This window comes from Montipora capricornis, chromosome 1, assembly GCF_036669925.1.
Source record: "Montipora capricornis isolate CH-2021 chromosome 1, ASM3666992v2, whole genome shotgun sequence".
NCBI classification, from domain to species: Eukaryota; Metazoa; Cnidaria; class Anthozoa; order Scleractinia; family Acroporidae; genus Montipora; species Montipora capricornis.
The window spans coordinates 37,060,913-37,079,482 of NC_090883.1; the positions used below are offsets into that span (position 1 = coordinate 37,060,913).

The 18,570-nt window shown below is 41.8% G+C and overlaps 2 protein-coding genes across 2 annotated transcripts in view; both read right to left on the reverse strand.

Moving 5' to 3' along the window:
* The window catches only part of LOC138041277 (beta-secretase 1-like), a 13,348-nt gene extending 898 nt beyond the window's left edge, over positions 1-12,450 (reverse strand). Inside the window, exons 1-19 of the mRNA XM_068887047.1 lie at positions 12,143-12,450; positions 11,980-12,033; positions 10,981-11,026; positions 10,621-10,715; positions 10,255-10,327; positions 9,131-9,187; positions 8,634-8,698; positions 8,478-8,549; positions 7,226-7,330; positions 7,076-7,139; positions 6,391-6,452; positions 6,188-6,284; positions 6,042-6,096; positions 5,784-5,935; positions 5,454-5,486; positions 3,671-3,803; positions 3,536-3,573; positions 2,840-2,953; positions 1-1,717 (exon numbers count right to left, since the gene is read on the reverse strand). The exon at positions 1-1,717 is cut by the window's left edge and continues 898 nt beyond it. Of these exons, the coding sequence (XP_068743148.1) occupies positions 1,542-1,717; positions 2,840-2,953; positions 3,536-3,573; positions 3,671-3,803; positions 5,454-5,486; positions 5,784-5,935; positions 6,042-6,096; positions 6,188-6,284; positions 6,391-6,452; positions 7,076-7,139; positions 7,226-7,330; positions 8,478-8,549; positions 8,634-8,698; positions 9,131-9,187; positions 10,255-10,327; positions 10,621-10,715; positions 10,981-11,026; positions 11,980-12,033; positions 12,143-12,352 (1,701 nt within the window). The 5' untranslated portion in view covers positions 12,353-12,450 and the 3' untranslated portion in view covers positions 1-1,541. The remainder of the gene's footprint in view (positions 1,718-2,839; positions 2,954-3,535; positions 3,574-3,670; positions 3,804-5,453; positions 5,487-5,783; positions 5,936-6,041; positions 6,097-6,187; positions 6,285-6,390; positions 6,453-7,075; positions 7,140-7,225; positions 7,331-8,477; positions 8,550-8,633; positions 8,699-9,130; positions 9,188-10,254; positions 10,328-10,620; positions 10,716-10,980; positions 11,027-11,979; positions 12,034-12,142) is intronic.
* A 2,638-nt stretch (positions 12,451-15,088) lies between these two features.
* Positions 15,089-17,273, reverse strand: LOC138053245 (BTB/POZ domain-containing protein 6-like). The gene has a single exon (XM_068899903.1). It carries the CDS (start codon positions 17,253-17,255, stop codon positions 15,933-15,935), a length of 1,323 nt encoding a protein of 440 aa, XP_068756004.1. The 5' UTR covers positions 17,256-17,273; the 3' UTR covers positions 15,089-15,932.
* Between the last annotated feature and the right edge of the window lie 1,297 nt (positions 17,274-18,570).

Here is an 18,570-nt window from a genome sequence, read left to right on the forward strand (position 1 = left end):
CTCGCATTCATGGGTTGGCACTTAGCAATATAAGGTGTGGCGCATTCAGTCCGTTTTTCAACATTTTGGCAGGGACCTAAAGATCAACAACGTCGACAAAAGTTATTTATTACAGGGGTTTCATTAGAAGCCAGTCACCGGCGGTATACCGCCGTCTGTTTGACAGAAATTTGCCTCTCACCGCCGGCTACTCTGTCTTGATTTTCACGCAAACCCTTGTTTAACATAAGAGTGACCGCCGCTTACACGGTTTAGTCCAGTTATTGAAACCCATCATAGAGTTAGCTCTGCGTTTACGCGCAGATGGCCAACGATTGTATAACCCTGATAAAGAAAGGCAACGCCTTTCGAAATATTGGCTTCAGTTAATACATTCCTTAAACGTTCAATCAGACTCGCTCTTTTTAGTTTGTGATAATATTAATATTGCAGGTTAGATGGTAGTCTCCTTGGGGCATCACGCAACGCTCGTGAGGGGAGCGTTGCGTGACGCCTCAAGGAGACTAGAGGCTCTGTTTCTTCTGTTTGCTTACGCCGGTCCTTGCTTACATAGTTATAAAGCGGCAACCGGCAGGCTTCTTCTTGTCATAAAGGCATGAACGTTTTCTTACGTAAACGTGTCTTCCTCATTCGGCTATTTACGTATAGTGTGTGTATCTAAACCTATTTGTGGATTTATGGAAACTATATAATTTCGAAGAGTTGCTCGGTATCTACAGCTAACAGGCGAGACAGTCAGTCAGTGCTGTCCACTTCATTATGAATGAAGGTTGGTGCCCCTGTGGCTTCTCTCGTCTCGCCGAGCTCGCTCTTGGGAAAGGTGGAACTCTGCCAGCCTCTTGCCCTTCTTGTCTGTTGCCTCCGAGCTGTACGGTAGGTTTCTCGTCAAACCTACAGATCCCCTGATCCTCGAACAGGCACAAAATTAGCTAAGGTCAAACATATTTCTTTGATTTTTGGCCAAGCCCATTTCAGCCTGGCGTTAGCCTACACACCTGGCGGTTCAGTTGTTGCGGAACACGAGAGATCTCGGCTCTGTTCGTGCGTTTTTACCCTTTGCACAATTTTCTTTGCCAGTTTCTTTGAAAATGTGCAAAATTAAATAAAACAAAATCTCAAGTGCTATCAAAACATGAAAAAGGTGTGCACAAAATGGCAAATTTTCCCTCTTGAGAAATTCTCAACACCGTTCCGACCAATTCGGTTACGATGTGGTTTGGCGAGGTTGTGTAAGTTCATCTCATTGGAAAATTCACGAAAACAAAAACAAAGGAATTTTCCATGACATCGTCGTTGACTTCGGCGTCAGTTACAGTGCAGTGTGTAGATCTTGGTTTGCTGTCGGCTGCTTTGTTGGACCCACTGGGCCCCTGCAGCTGGAGTGAAGGAGCACTGCCTTTGGAGACGCGAGGGCCGTTCTTCGGTACACTGCAGGCAAGGGATGTTAGATCTATCTGTCGCAGTAGTCTTAAAAAACTTCTTCCTTGGCATGACTTGCGAATGCGTCAATATTTAGTCGCATGCCAGCTCTGTTTCTCTGTTTATCTACTGGGATGTATTCCATCCCTGTGGTTCTTGATCTCTTCGGCACTGTTCGGAATCTCTGTATCACTTTCCGACTGAGGTTTCGTGACTCCTCGACAACTCACATACGAAAACAGTGTGCAAAGGCTGAAGAACAGGAAACCACTCATCAAAAAGATCCAGATACCCGCCACTGAAACAAAAGCAAATATAACAATGACTAAAAATGTATAGAACGCAAGAACAAGGAGAACACTCGCTTTAACGACGCATGTGCGTTAACACCTTAGTATATTCTTCCATACGGTTCTCGGGGTGGACTAAGCCAAGTACTGGTTTGTTGTGGACGAAGAAAACGTGAAGAGCCCGGCGTAAAACCCTCGTCGCTGGAACAATAACGAGCACAAACTCGAGCATAAACAAACCCTAAGGGTAGCACCTTTTTGCTGTATCGTATTTTAAACAGGTTTTTTCTTTCGTTCAAATTGTAACGTCGATTAGCCAAGGACCATTGCTTGTAACACTCTCATGGAGAAAGGCAATGCCTTTCGAAATATTGGTAAATACAATAGATATTCCTTCACTGTTTGATCAAAAAGTTACACACTTACAGGCAGTAGTGCTGAAACGTTATGAATTGCAACTTCTTAAGCTTCATTCATAACTCTCCTATCCAGGATAGCATCATATCTATATCTGACTATCAACCTAGTCGCAGTGTGAACACGAACTTGGGATATGACTCTACGTTATAAATGAGAGCAATTTTTAGTCGGGTTCACACTAGGGACGTAAGAAGGCCAAGTATGTCCGAGTTCTACTACTTTGAATGTGAACGGGGTTTTGTTTTAGTTGAAGTACCTTACTTTTTAACCTTAGAAACGAGGTATCTTCAAAAAAGCCGCGAAGTATGATCTCAAGATTAGTTGCGTACTTGAGCAGATTAAAACACGATAAGGCTGGATTTTTTTTTGCCGCATGGTTTGATAGACAATCTACAAGTACCTTACTTTATAAATTTTAGTATTCACTACTTGCACAATCCCATAATACACCTCTATTACCCCCCAAAACTTTTGCAGAACCATTGTTTGCAATTTCTCCTGGGACATGAAAATGTCCCAAGAGAAAACGAAAACAATGCCTATGCAGATTTTTTTTTTTTTTTTTTTTTTTTTGGGGGGGGGGGGAGGTAAAAGAGGTGTATTATGGGATTTGCGCTTGTATCTAAAATAGGTCTCATTGTTGATTTGAGATTCTGTAGCACTTATGGCGGCCTACTTGTACCCCAGTATGAATCCTCCTAATATCACACCTGAACACTGTTTGTACATTGGAACTAAAGTGTCACAGTACGCCTGAAATTCAGCACTGCCGTGTCCGTTTAGGAAGGTCTGAACTTTAGCATCATCGAGAGTAAAGAGGCCTCCTGAAGTGCAATCGAACAAGTAACTTTTGAGCTACTTTAATACATGTTTCATTTCAAAGCAAAATGGGACACATGATTTGGCAATATAATGTAGAATGGAAATAGATGTGAGCCATCTTGAAATCCGTTGTTTCAAATAGCTACTATGGGATTCTAAGGGAGCAAATTAGTATTCTTTTCCCCCTTAGAATCCCTTAATAGCTCTTTGAAACAATGGATTTCAAAATGGCCGCCGTATCTGTGAAATGGTCTATGGCAATGAAACGTAATTGAACTAAAGGAAGTGATAGTTGATTTCTTGTGCTTCCTTGTTTCGGTAAAACGGTAAAAACAAAAAGGCAGCATTCCAACCATGCTAAAGAAAAGATGAAACACTGTGTAGATATACCTCTAATTCTCAAAACTGTGATACAATAGCACAGTATCGAAAGAGCCAATCGGTACGCGAAGTGAATACTTACAGTTTGTGTCAGTTAAGCGCGCGCAATCAACTATTTCTTTAAATTGGCTCTGATTGGCTAGGAATATTTGGAGAGATTTACAAGCGACTCTTCTGCGAAGAAATGATCGGTGAGGAGTTACCTGGCCAGCAGAAGCCTTTTGTTGTACTAAGAACAGATCTGCAAAAAAAAAGCAACTTCCTTGTTACCTTCACTACTCGTCTATTTCCTTGCACCTTTTCTAATCCAAAGAAAGCAAATATCAGAACTCTCTAACCTGACGCCATTTATCCACACAACCACGTGACCCTTGGGACACCACACACCGCCATATTTGATGCAGGACTTACAGCCCATGAAACACGTCTCCCGGGGCATGTCGGGAGCTCGGCAGTACTTATGAAGACGACCTGGTAAAAACAAACCAAATTGTTCGCTAGCTAGTCAGGGTCAGGTTTGATGCCAGTATCGACTAATTCCTTTAAAAGACCTTAGCTGGTTTGATCACATAACATCTGCCACATTTTTTGGAGGATGAGAAAATGACATTTTTAAAAGGTACTGGTGATATCCTCTAACTAAATGAACAGAGGTAACTGATTCTCAAATTTATATCTTGACTTTTACGGAAGAGGAAAGTGTAATTGGCCGCTGCTCAAACAATAAACCTGGTTTTACTCAACCGTGATTTATTAAAGGCTGGTTTTCACTAGCGACGTTGTCGGAGTCGTAGGAGCGCTTATGACTTAGTGAAAATCAAAAATCGGAGTCGTAAGCAGAGTCATAAGCTCGACGGAATCGGAGTCGGAAGAATCAGAACGTTTCCATTTTCTTCCGACTCCGCTTATGACTCCGTCGCTTATGATCATGTCAAAACTAGATGGTCGGAGTCGGAAGAAAGTCGGAAGCAGAAGCGGAAGAACCAACCAATCACAATGCTTGGAATCGATGTTTGTGATTGGTTTATTCTTCTGCTTCTGCTTCCGACTCCGACAATGCAGTTTTCTCTGGATCGTAAGTGACGGAGTCATAGCGGAATCGGTATTCTGCTTTCGACTCCGACAGTTTGATTTTCACTATATCGTATCGCTCTGTGCTTCTGTTTACGACTTCGACTCCGACTCCGACTCCGCCGCAAGTGAAAAGCAGCCTTAAGAGAAACGCGTGGCCATTAACCGACCATTTTACAACTGCTTATATTTTAAAACTGCTTTTGTAACGAGTGACTTGTGCAAAAGTGACCTGCCGACCTGCAGAGCAAACGATATCGCATAAAGCAGGAGTCAATGTAAACCCCCACCCCGGGACAAGGTGGGGATTAGTGGGGAAAAGAAGGGGATTTGAGGGAAATCGTACCCCCGAGGTGGTGGGGGATTGGGTAATATCTGTATTTCACCGCCCCCAGGTTAGGGGTTTGGGTGGGGATTTTTCGTGAGCCGGCTGTTGCGGGGTCAGCGGTTGTTCATCCCAAACATCATCTCGTGTGCTTTTCCTTGAAGGATCCTCGAGAGGTGAGTGCTTTTGTTACACGGCATGTCTGAAAACCAGCTTGCTGAGTCATTTACCGTGTTTAAATAAAGTTGATTGATTGATTATTTGATAGAACTGTGCTTTATTGTTCTCGCTTTTCAGGCTCCTAATCCAGTACATTTCAGGCAAGGGAGGCCCCACATGGTGGAGCATTTGAGGACTTTGGTAGGTGGACAGTTTCCCCAGGGTGAGGGGAATTTGTTAATATTTGAAATTAGGTCTGTAACAAATCCCCAACTTGTCCCGGGGTGGGGGGGGGGGGGGGGGAGGGGGTTTACATTGACTCCTGCATAAAGAAGAGTGTTAAAACGATTTTATCTCAGAGATCACAGGTTCAAATCCCGATCAAGTCTGAATTTCTCACGCTTTGGGCTTTCACTACAGTTTAAGGCCATTTTTCCTTCGTCTCTAAAGGACACTTCAAATATGCATTTATTTCAATTTAAGATCTTCAAGTAACGTTTGTGGTCTAAATCAACATGATATGACAGAATAATGAAGTGGAAACTTCGTGCGTATCGCAGACTCACCTTTCACTGTATTGTTGACACGAATTGGATTGCCTGTGTCAAGGAAAATAGGTACTGGTGTGAGAAATATATTAGGGGAAAGATAATTAGATAAGATGTGTGACCCAAAGCAGTTTTCAGTAAAGGCAAAGCCACTTGTGACCTCCTCGCACGCCTTTCCCGCGCTTTGAGTGTCAGCTGCTTGTAATTGCTTTAAATACTGATAGGTTAATTTCATGACTGTCTGGTTTTTGTTTTGTTTTGGCCAGGTAATTACATTGACTGCTTTATCGCACAAGTTCTAGTGACAAACTTAAAGAGACAAGAAAATGAATTCAATTTTTAACATACCACATGGTCCAGCTTCAGCGTGTGAAATGTTGCTGGGTGCAAATCCGATTCTCTGATTGGCCCGATCAAACACTACGACATTTCCTTCCATAACAACCTCACCTAGCACAGCTCCGGACTGTTTGGCGCCAATGCTTAGACAGTAAAATTCACTGGATGAAAAAAAAAAAACAAGGAAGATTGCTTGTAAAGTTCTTGAGGGAAACACAATGATAAGGATAAAGTGCATACATTGCGAGAATATGTAAGGTGACTTACTCTTGTTTTCTGACGTAATGCTTGCCAAGAACTGTCAAGCCAAACGAACCTCCGACTGGAAAGTAAGACAAAAACGTAAGGTTTTGAGACGTACGACGCAAAACCTGGGTATCCTGTGTCAGGAACCCATGACCTGGATCACTCACTTGTGTTCTTTAGGTAGATGGTTATGTAAGGCCATTGATAGGGGTCCGTATCAACACAGTAACTCTCCCAAAAGCGTTCATCTACAGGTGGACCACGCTGAGGAAAGCATGAAGGCAATTTAGTGACTTATAATCCACACGATCGGCTTTATTTGCCAAGTAATAAGGTCATAATATTTGAGGAAAGTCTTAGTAATACGAACCAACTTCAGTTGAGCTATAACGGCTGAATAGACCTCGGGGTGCAGTAAGATATCCGTTGTACCTAAGGAGAGGAAGAAATCAGTTGATACAGATGAACATTTGATTTGACTTGCGTTAATTTATTGATCTCAGTTTTTAATGTCTCCCCCCCAACAATAGAAGACTAGACACTTTAAGTGTCTAAAATAAATGCCCAAAGTTAATTTCCTTTTTCCTGGGATATAATTGGGGAAATAGGACAAGAACTATGACATTTTCAGAGGCTTCAATATTTTGACATGACAACAATCGAGAGCGAAGCCTCGTTTAAATGCTGAGACTGGTCGGCACAGTCCTCATGGCTTGAACGAGGCTATTGGAGAACGAAAAGCCCAATCGGATCAGAATTGGAATATACTCTGGAGAAATATTTGAAAATTTTACCCATTATCTGTGCTGTCGGGCCGAAGTATCTAACCTTTCTTGTTTTTCATAATAATAATAATCAACTTTATTTATAGAGGGTAACAAAGCAAATTAAGTGGTAGTTTCTTCGTATTGTCAAAAGAAAGCTTCGTCTCTAAAGGCAAATGTTACAGTCAAACAGCAGTTTCATGAGGCCAAATTTATCGTCTTAGGAATAGAGATAGAAAATGAACAGACCGGCTGGTGAACGAGGCGAGTGACGGCAGTTTCAATACTCACCACTATCAACAATGGCGGATGAATAACTGGGTGGCAACAAGCCAAGATCATTGCCGGCAACGTCCTGAAAGACAATGGAACAATGTATGTTTAGATTTAGAGTAAATAAAGACTGATTAAAACACTGGCGAAACTAATAAACTCACTCACAATGCCTGTCATAGAAACACTGTACCAAGTCTCTTGGTTGATATCGGTGTAGTGGATGGGTGAATGATATTCGAATGCCTCTGGAAAGTCCAGCCAGATTTTGCCCTAAAAAAGGTTTTTGATAAAAATGATAGCCTCGCTTTTTTTTATTCCAGTCGTGTGCAATGAAAAGTAACTTTGGATTGTGTTAAACCCAGATCAAATAAAGCGGGACACAAACAGGGAGGTAGCGATGGCCGAGTGTTTAAAGCGCCAGACTCCGGATTTCCCGAGAACATATCCTTCTCTTACCACTAACTGAAGTTGTTCTGAGTTGCCCAGTTCAACTTTTCGGTAGCGGTTGTCAAAATGTCCAACATGTCTGCCTCCCACAAATTGAGATCCTTGACGGTTTGCTTCATTGGTCAATGATGTCCGTCAAAAGCCCCCAAAGGGGAGTGGTGAATTTGGGACACATTTACATGTTTTTCGTTAAAAGGAGGTGTTTATACTTGCTTAATAATTAAAACAAACTATTAAATTCACATCGAAATCGGAATCGAGAGCCAAAAGTAAAAAAATGAAAATGAAAAGCAACGTGACTCTGAACCTGAAAAAAGGAGAAAGATAAAAAGAAGAAAAGAAATGGGACCAAATTAAAGGGGCTCTGTCACGTTATTTTAGGATGTTTCGCGGAAATATTTAGTTAATCACGAGTTTAAAACTCGAAAATGGTATTGTGGAATTCCTTTACCGATAAAATTATCGTTACATGGCAAACAAGATGATTCGGAGCCAAAACGACCTTTATCCGGGCGATTTGCTGTAAACTTGAAAAACGTTACTCGCGATCGGGGCTTTTTCATGATAACTCAAATGGGATCCGTTTCAATCTTGTCTATTTATGTCTGTCTTTGTTTTTCTTTCCTTACGCTGTATTTTTTTTTCATTTGTTCAACAGTTTTAAGTGGTTATGGTACTGTTTCATTCTCACTTTTTGGGCATTTCAGTTGGGTGTCATGAAGTTACATCATCTTGCGGGACATAGCTCCCTTAAGAGGGAAGTACCGTAACAAGAAAAACTGTCAATAGAGAGCTAATTGCGTGCCCAATTAATTATGGCATCGTCCCATATCCTCTCTACCATTTCTCATTCCCACAAATCATTTCAGACCTCCCTTGAAGGAGAGTGGTGAATGGGACCGAAAGCGGCTTCATTTAGTCTATTTTACAAACTTAACCCAATTTCATTACCAACCGAAGATCTACTTACCATTCCATTGCACAAGCCAAGAGAAAACACATTGGGAACCTTGTTGTCTTGAACGAGTTGATCATACAAAGGCTGTAAGGACAAACATGACGCGAGGCACTTTACAAACTGCTTTCAGTATGACATGGTCCAAAATGTGAAAAAAAATCACCTTACCTGAACATCATCCGTCGCCAAACTCTTATACGCGAGACCAAGAATGCCTTCATTGATAGAATTTCCTGAATCAAAATAGTAGGAAAAGTAATGAGTTAGAGCGACTAGGAATACGAAAATCTATTTGAAATAACTCGAAATAGTCTTTTCGACGGAATTAAAAAAAAGGAACAACAAGATATGGAAGCTGAGCACGGTCTTCGTTTTCTGCCGAAATCCTACCTGAAGAGGAATTCGAAGACCCCCGGCTCAAAATCAGCTTAAAATCATTTGCAAAAATCTCGAAACAGTTTTTTAGTAGGAATATTACGACTGATCTAGTCTCTTTGTAACTCTACCTTTAACAGAGTAGCTCTGATTGGTTTTGTCGAAAAAAAAACTGATTAAGAATTAAGAAAACCATTGGGTGAAAAAACGTCAATGAGATTTGCAAGTTAAGCTGAAATTGTAAACAGTGACTCATATAGTGACCTCCCTGATTCGTGCATAGTACTCACTAAGAAAGAAGTCTTTTTCGTGACTGATGACTGCAAACTCTGCTGTTGTTCTTGGGCCTAAAACAATTGAGACAACGGTCAAAATAATTTCTAATGTTACAGACCAAGACTTTCGCTCAACAAAACGAGCACTGTGGTTGGTTGCTTCTTGGTCACGTGGCCCGCAGTTGTTGCCCGCTCCGGATGTTTTGCTGCGATTGTTGCAGGAAAAGTCTAAATATATAACAAAGCACTTAATGTCTGGTCCCTCGGGAAACTAGTTAGTTTTGTTTTTCCTCGACTTCGTCTCGGGAAACATGAGGACTCTCGGGAAAACAAAACAAACTGTTTCCCTCGGGACCATACATTAAGTGCACTATATATATTGAGGCAAGCCTAAAAGCGGAGCTCCTCAATTATTATTTATTTATGTTTTTGTTTACAGATATTTTTATAACAAGCCTGCCAGAGTCTGCTTATCAGAAGACAAGTCCGACCTGCTCATTACTTCAAGTTAGTCTATTTTCCCGAGGCAAATGAAAGGCTATACTATACGTAACTGAAGAGAGAACAGAAGAGCACACAGTGCATTTTTATTTTTCGACACACTCTTCCGAAACGTGGGGAGACGTGGGTTCGAGTCCCGCTTAGGGCAAAACCCATCTTTTCGGATGAGTTTATCGAAAGGTAAAAATGCACTGTGTGTGGTTCTCTTCTCTCTTCAGTTACGTCTTTCTTGTTATTTTCGCCGTTTCTCGTCTCCATTATTTCAGCCTTTTTTCCCGTACTCGTCAGTGCTTGATCTATCGTCGCTGCTCTTCGCTATGATTTCCTCTCTTTATTCGGACTCTCGCTTGATCTCTCTCTTTGGTTTTTTCTGATGCATTTCTGACCCGGCTAAAGCCCAGGCATCCAAATCCAAAACCTTAATCACTGCGCTATGACACTTCCTTAAATTCCGAGGCGTGGAAAGTTAGCAGCTATTTTAGTTTAAAGTTGATGATATCGGATCCGTGCTTTCCTAGATCTGCGACTGCGCAAAGATAATAACGGGAAGACATCCTCCTTTATCTTCTATTCTATTCTTCTATTCATGAAATCGTTCGAAAGCGACCAGTTATTACATTAGTAAGTTATTCTCTCACCGTCCCCTGGAAAAGCAACAACGTCGCGGTAAATATCACCTGACCACGCCCCTTTTCCATATTCTGTTTCAATCTGTGACAGAAAACGTCGAGCCAGTAAATAGTTAGGAGCTTTAGGTCTTTCATTTGATTTCATAAATCTTACGTAGTTTAAAAGATTCCAAAACAAAATGGTTTTGAGCTAAGGAAAAATATTGCAGATATCCGTAAGAACTTTATGCATCCCAGGGCCTAAAATAAAGATTTTATGGTATGTGGCCAAAGCTAAAAGAAAGAGGGCACTTGTAATTTCCCTGTCAATTCTGGGCTAATTGAGTCTAGTCAATAATACAACGTGCATTTGAGCTATGAGCTAATCAAACCTACCGGTATATGTTGATCTTCTGATGTGCTTGATTTCTCTGGATAATAAAATGTTTCTATCTCGCACTTGCGATCCATTTCGTCACGACAACGCGGACCTTGAGTATGACAAATTGTGTATTATTAAGTACCAAGCTTGGGTATAAGTACATAGAGTGTGTAGTGTGTGTGTGTGTGTGTGGTGGAAGTGGGGGAGGGGAGCTTGACATGATACCTCGTTGGACACACTGCAAATCTACACCCCACCTACCACCCCAAGTTAGATCCCAGCCCTATTAAAAGTGTCTCTACTCGTGCGTGCTAACAGAGAAATGAAATCGACTGCTGAATTACATTCATTTTTGAAACGTTCAGTATACTCACCTGCGATTGCCATGTTAGAAGAACCAGTATCGACAAGAAATTCCAGCTGCGGAAGAGAAAGTTAGTTATTGCAGAAATACAAAACAATATTTAATCAGGGCTTGTAAAGACGACTTGTCGGTTTAAGGGGATCTTCGTGAACATGATTCCGAGCTGGGCTCGGTTACCGAGATGAAATTGGTTTCTGTTCATATGGCGACTTTCAGTCCGCTTAAGATTTGAAAAGTTGTGACGACGCGACCATTCAGGCGTGAAAAATGACGAACAAGCCTGACAAGAATTTCTTGATATTCTTGGTTTCAACAACCTCATTTTTCCATTCAATTTATGTCAACTATCAAATGGAACTATATCAAGCTTCATTCTAGAAGAAAAGAGAAGTTAAAAACTCGGTAATGTTTCCTTCTATCGATCACGAAAATGTATTGTATTATTTTCCTCCCGGTAACCGGGCTGAAGCCTAAGTGTTCATGTGGCAAAATTTCCCGCTCGGACACCAGTCACGCCTGACTCAAATTAACTGGTACCCAGGCCTTGCGTGGCACGAGGCTTGGTTCTCGATCACTAAACACGCAAAACTTAGTAGATGCACAAAACTGTATATATCAGGAAAATGTCTAAAACAGAGCTCTATGATTATGTGATCGAATGTATTTTTTGCAGTTGTCTAGCGTATCCGCAAAAGGCTTCTTACCAATGTTTACACCCGTACTCTAAAGGCTACTACAATAAAACCTTAGTTGGCGTTTCATCATATTGCTCATAATTCGTTCGGGTATCTGGTAACAGTTAAACAGGTGTATGATTTCCTGCATACATAGAGTTTTCACAATACCAGGGTAAAATTTCAGACTAGTAACAATCAGACCGGTACGATTACTCGCGTACGAAATGATATACTGAGAGAGAGTGATAAGAGGAAAACTAGTGCAATGGAAATAAAAAAAATATCGGTATCACTCCCTCCACTCATCTCACATGATAAAACAAATGTCTCACCCGTTGCGGAGGCGTGCCAAGGTCCAGTTCAATGACATAGGCGTACGATGTACTCTACACACACATACAAAATGGAAACACTATCCTAGTGAGACAAATGAGCGAGTATAAAAAGGAAATCAGCGATTTCTATGTTTATTTAGGTTGGCAATTTCTCACTTACCCGGAGAGAAAACTCCATTTCCTCATCACTAACTGTCATGGGCACTGGAGTTGGAGGCGGAGTTGTTGTGTTTCTTGGGCGATGATGTTTGGTTTTCCGACGTAAATCAAATGACAAGGTGGTCGACATTTTTCTTTCAAATGCCAAAGGGCGTATCGCTGTGAGAAGAGCCAACAGTACGAATCCTGTTAGAACCCATCGATCGAGCATAACCGTTTGTCCTTGGATAAGACATTGAAGAGGAATCACTTAGCCTTCATATCTCAAATGGGTGTGACAATTGAGGGAAATTTGCCATTTTTTACGATGCTGAGGGCAAAGTTTTTTTTGTCCCTGCGCGAGCAGAACAACCAAATGCGTGAAATCATGCGTGACGTCACTTTTGGCACCTGCCGAGTTTTCGACACGGCATCAAACAAGCGGTAAGTAAATACAAGTACTGTAAGTCAAAGAAGAATTCTCAAGAAAGTTAAAAATTGAAGGGCTTCGCTAAGCATAGGAATGGAGAAAGGCACCAAAAGTGGTATCAATGACGGTGTGATAAGTGATATCAAATGTCCACCGAATCTTCGCCACGACGAAGAAGATTAAGTGCATGACTCATGGACTCTTGAGCAGTTTGCAGATACTGAGAAACTCGTCACAGGGATAACATTCAGTCGCCTCAATTTAACAATATCGCACTGTGAATGTCTCGGTATTTACCGGTACAACTAGGACCTTAATTACGGACGCTTTCTTTCGCTATCGGGTGGCAGCAAGAGAACCTCCTTGTTTTTTCCCTTGGTGGAAGTCATGGGGAAATAGCATAGGCCTTTAAGGAAAAGGTAAAATCGAGCGAGTTGGTACAGCTACACAAACTAGGATCTTTGACACCATGACATCTGGCCCTTGATCTCGACCCAACTGCGAAAACAGTCCGCAATGGCCGGATGCCCCTCTAATAAAGAAATAGATTGAAATATGATGTTCATAGAAATACAGGGGCACCCAACGACCAATTTGTTGTAAAATGTATCATTATACCCCAGTTAATGAAAATAAATGTTATTAAGGCATTTTCAGGTGTTTTTCAGTGTTGCTGGGAAAACATTATCTGTTCCTTTTTCCCAGCAAGACACACAAGAAATTTCCCAGCCAGCTAGATAAAATTGGTTGCTTTCCCAGCCAGCTGATCAAATTTATTTTCCAGCCAGGAATTCCGCGCGCTTTCAAATCCCTCGATGCAAAATGACCGAACAAAAGCGACAAAACCGGGACAAAACCGGTTTTTTCCGCAAGCGCAATCACTCTAACCAGCCGTCGTATGTTTGTGACTACTCTCTGGGAGAGGGAAGGGGTCCTTTTTTTTTTTTTTTTTTTTTTTTTTAGTCGTCTTCAGTCTTCAGAGTTTCTAGCCACAGCCAGCTCGGGTTGAAATGCTAGAAAAAGTCAGTAATTCCCAGGCAAAACCTCTATCAATAATAAATTTCCCAGCCAGCTCATCGAAAGGCCTGTATTTTTTGCCAGCCAGCAAGATTCCTCTGGGTAGCCTGTTCCAGGCTCTCAGATAGTCGAGAAAACGAAAAGAACTGCATGTGAAAAGCGAGTGGGGGCTTGGGTCGAGGCGAGGCGGGAGAGCCTGTAAGCATCTCTTTAAATTCTTCATTCCGGTATACCAGCTCCTGGTATACCCTCTGATTGGTCAATTTTGACAGTTTACATCAACACTTTCGTCATCATTTTGATGCACGCGCGGAGCACGAAAGAAAGAGGTCAACTGTGTCACCGAGTGTCTTAATATTCCCAAACGTACAAGCCCTCAGATTCGAGCAAAAGTTGTGTCTGTTCAACTTTAATAAGTCGAAAAAACGAGCCGTTTGCAATGCTTCCAACTGGTTTTGGTGAAAGCATAAATTTTCAGTTACTGCCGCGCGTTGTGAAAGCCCTTCAATGTTGTGATACGACATCTCTCCACACCGCTTACAATATAGCATCACTGGGTACGATATATAGTTCGCATTTGACACAACTATTATCTCCCCTGCACGCCACAATTGTTAGCATTCAACGGCGCTCTCTGAAAACTCTGACGAACGAGAAAAATACAATATTTTGTTATTCTTTCTTAAGCAAATACTTGGCTGCGTATTCGAATTCACCAGCTCGGGTCAATTAAATTTCTGCCTTCATCGCCTTCGAAAAAATGAGAGCAAAAAGAGAAAACCAAAAAAATTTGCCGAAAACAGGCTTGTATTTCTCTTGTATGTCTTAAAGCTTTAGAAGATCAAGCGATTTTCAGGAAGCGAAGGTGATGGCTACGTGTCTGTATACTGCAAATGCAATTGAAGCCATCCACACGAAATATCAATCTTTCACATTCATTATCGGTTGTCCTGATGCATCAGAGCTGAAGTTTATTGATGAGGCCATCTTATCATCTAGGCCAGAAACTTCAGTGGTCGGGTTTCTGTTTTCCTTGGAAAAGTCAACAGAGCGTCGGGAACTCGCAGCTTTCGAACTGGTCGTGTCTTTTGGTCGAATTTGCTAAATCTCCCGTGGGTGATTTCCTTGACACTCGTTTTCCGGTTGCTTTGACAATGCCTTCGTTCGCTTGTAAAGTTATTTTCCCAAAAATTGCCTTAAATTCTGGCTAACGTACTCGCACAAACGAGAATTAACGCATCACCTTTGAACAACAATAAAAGAATCGCGCTTGAACTCGCGTGGGACCACACAATGCCGCCCTTTTTCAACACTTTGACATTGACATTTTGACATGCGAAAGGTTATTTGCAAAGTGGGTGGAATGAAGAATTTAAAGAGATGCTTACAGGCTCTCCCGCCTCGCCTCGACCCAAGCCCCCACTCGCTTTTCACAGGCTGTTCCTTTCGTTTTCTCGACTATCTGAGAGCCTGGAACAGGCTACCTCTGGGGAACAGATAATGTGAGGAACAGATTCGTTGGATGCCCCTGGAAATACCCAGAATACAATTATAATCTATTGTCATTCCATGACATTCACCTTGTTAGTTTTGCCGAATAGACTGATGGCTGACAGTCATCAAATCTGTCAACGTTAAAAAGCTTACAATCTCCTTTTATCTTCGCTTGTTACACAACAGTGTCTGGAATCTCGATCTCTGTTTATTTTGCCTTCACTCATTCTTCCTTTTTTCCACGGTCTCTCTGTTTTTTCATAAAACATGGCTTAATTTAAAATAGGAACCAAAGTCCTATTTCTTAATTCCTTCACTTCGAAATCTCGAGAAAACGATTCGCTCAGGAGGGAAATACATTTGAATGGTTCTGTGAACAGTTTTTAAGCGCCAATCTCTTACAACGGCTATTTTATGAAAAAAACTCATTTTATCAAGTCTACTTAATTACTAATTAATGGTATTTCGTTCTAAAGGAGAACCCCACCTTGATTCATTCGCTTGTCTTAAGGCTATAGTGGGTAATATTCACAAATAAGTACTTGTGAGCCAACTTACAACATTTCTCCTGACAAACAAAGGAGAGTATTTACATAATCGCTTCGTTTAGCCGTTCCTCGCCATTCTTAGCTGCAAATGACTGACAACTTCAAACACAGTGGCTCTTGGTAATGAAACTAATATTACTTTTTAGGTCTCTATATCTGTTCAAAGATGTTTTTGTTTTGTTATGAGAAAACTAAAATAGTGTAAACATGTCTCCTTAATTGCTGAAAAATCTCAGAATCGTATGATGATCATGGCATCTTCGTCTCAGCCCGTCTCAGAACAAAACTACCTCTAGGTTACTCGGAAATGATCTTAATTTTCCTTAGATCTTAAACACAATGTCTGGTATTTGTCCATCCGCTGTTGTGGTCCCATTGAAACTTGCCTCGTCCACATCGAATCGAAACCTGACTCCTTCAGCGATGACATCTCTCATTCCATCCGTTCCCCCGAGCGTAGACGGCCCCTTGAGAAGAACTCGGATGATGTACGGCCGATGACCTCTTACGATCACGGGCTCATCAAACAGAATATCGTGCACGTGCTTGTTCACATCGGAAAAGAAGCTTCCTTCGTAAGTACACATCACATCATTGTGCGAGTCTAGAAGCTCCACATCGACGCTAAACGATCTTGAACTGTCTTCTACGTTGCTGATTCCGTAAAGTCCAACCCCAAGCACAGTAATGTCCCTATCAACCGTGAACTTTATGCTGTCCACGTTAGTTCCCTCGCACAGCCAATTCTGTCCATAACTTGGGAAACGCGTACAACGGTAAACTCTATGTGCCCCAGGGCGGGGGTGGGTTAGGAAACTTTTAACTTTGGAGTCATCCTTGGATCCAAAATATAGGAATATGTTAATTGTTTCATCTGAGGTCAGTATTCCAGATTGAGCTGCGTCGTCCGAGAACTCCTTGAGGGTCATAACCGGAAACCTAACAAAATAAAGTGCGCTTGAAAGCACGCTTCGTTTGTTCTCGGGTGTCGGCGGAAGAATCTTCCGATTGCACTCGGCCTCGGCCCAGTGCTTCACGGCCTTGAACAACTCTGCTTCTAACACAGTCAATGTATCACGTGTTAAAACAGCCAAAAGGGTTTCGTGGTCAATTTCAGTGAAGGAGTCGGAAGACAGAACCTTAGAGGTTTCCCTGTCAATAATTTCCCAGCATTTTTCCTCCAGTTTAGGTTCGCAAAAGTAGCGTGCTTGAGCCAGTAACGTGAAGGCGTTTTGATGATCAATATTCTCTTCCAAAAATTGCACGCAATTTTCCGCCAAAAACGGCACGATGTATTTCTTTGCCAAATATAATATCCCAAACACATTTGACGGATCAATTTTGGCTTCGTCGTAGTAAATATACCTCAAGAGCTCCATGAAGCTGTTTGGTTCGCAGTCGGCGATTTTAATTTCGCAGCCTTTCTCCGCCATTCTACCGTAAAACATGGCGTAGAATACCGGACTACTGATTCCCATAACATATTTATGAGCTGGAATCCTCATTTTTTCTGACTTGCCTACAGTAAAAAAGACATCGCTCATCAATTCATTGTTGAACATGTGTCGATTTCGTTCTCTGATGTTTCTCATTTCGGTTTGCCATGTGTCCTCGTCGGAGTGACTGGAGTTTGTATAACCCGCCATATTTTTCCTTAAGAGATTCGTTTGTGGCATGAGTTTGTTCACCTGTATATATTTGGAAAGCCACCAGTTCTTATTTTAACCCATTCAATTTCCTTCCAACCAATAACAGGAGTTTGGGGACCAAACCCAGAAAATTTTAATTTCAAATAAGACCAATCTGTTATTGATTTAGCAGGTTCCACTGTTTACTTAAAACTAAGGCCTTTACTATTAGTAAAGTAAACAGGAAATAGGATGGATTGAAATAAAAATTCGCCTTGAAACGCATGCGGAAACAGCGTGTTTAAAACTCATTGTAAGCGCATGGCAATTTCACACGGCAAAACAGCACGCCGGGAAACTTGAGAATGTTTCAACGCATTGCTGTGATATCGCAAAACTCAAATTAATGATACTCAGGCAAGAAAGAGCTATACTTTCAGCTTGCGTTCGCAACAGGAGTGTCTTTTTTTTTTGACTTGAAGGCTTGCCTTTAATAAGAAAGCCGAGCATGTTCAATGAAGATTTTAAGTAAGCGCTTGCCAATTTCGATTCTCAGTCTTGCTTGCACCGTTGTGCTTTCCACTGAATAAAATTAACGTAGGCTCTAGAGGCGCGATTCCTCCTTTAAGAGTTTTACTCTTCGGGAAATCGAGAATCCATTTTCTTAATTGTCTTGTGTTGATTCGGATAGTTTCGTCCAGCTTTTGGTTTTCTTTTTGTTAAGGGAGGGAATTGTTAGGATCTGAGGCGAGAAATGATTTATGTCGTTTTATGGACGTTCTCACTCATAATTTTCACGAATTTATACTGACGGTGTCGTCAAACAATGAGCATGCGCAATACATGTAGGAGTGGTAAACAGGGCGCCAGAAAAAATCGGGCGCCAGTCATTCTCGTTGCCAGAGGCCGCGATAATTTCGGTCAGCACCGAGAATAACGACCTCTGGCTGGTTCCAAACCAGGAAGTCCGCGAATCACGGACTTCCGGCTCGTCTGCACAATCTCAGAAATTTGAAACAATTAGTAGCTGTCAGCGGTTATCCAAATAGACCCCCACTGAGACTGCGCGTATTTCGGAACCGACCAGAGGTCGTTATTCTCGGTGCTGACCGAAAGAATCGCGGCCTCTGGGGACAAGAATAGGCGACAGTAAGAGTCGTCGAGGCTATCTCTTCGAAAAACTCAGTGAACATTAAACCAAAAGTCTACGTTAACAGCACACACCAGGGCTACTCCTTAGTATTTGGCTAGATATCTTCTTCTCACTTTTTCCTCCGGCCGAGCTTGAGCCAGTTGCCTCGTTCACGCCCAAAGAGAATTCTGGGTAATTGTG

What these genes read in the sequence shown, in the direction of transcription:
- LOC138053245 (XM_068899903.1), bottom strand. Translation starts at nt 17,255, where the DNA reads ATGGCGGGTTATACAAACTCCAGTCACTCCGACGAGGACACATGGCAA.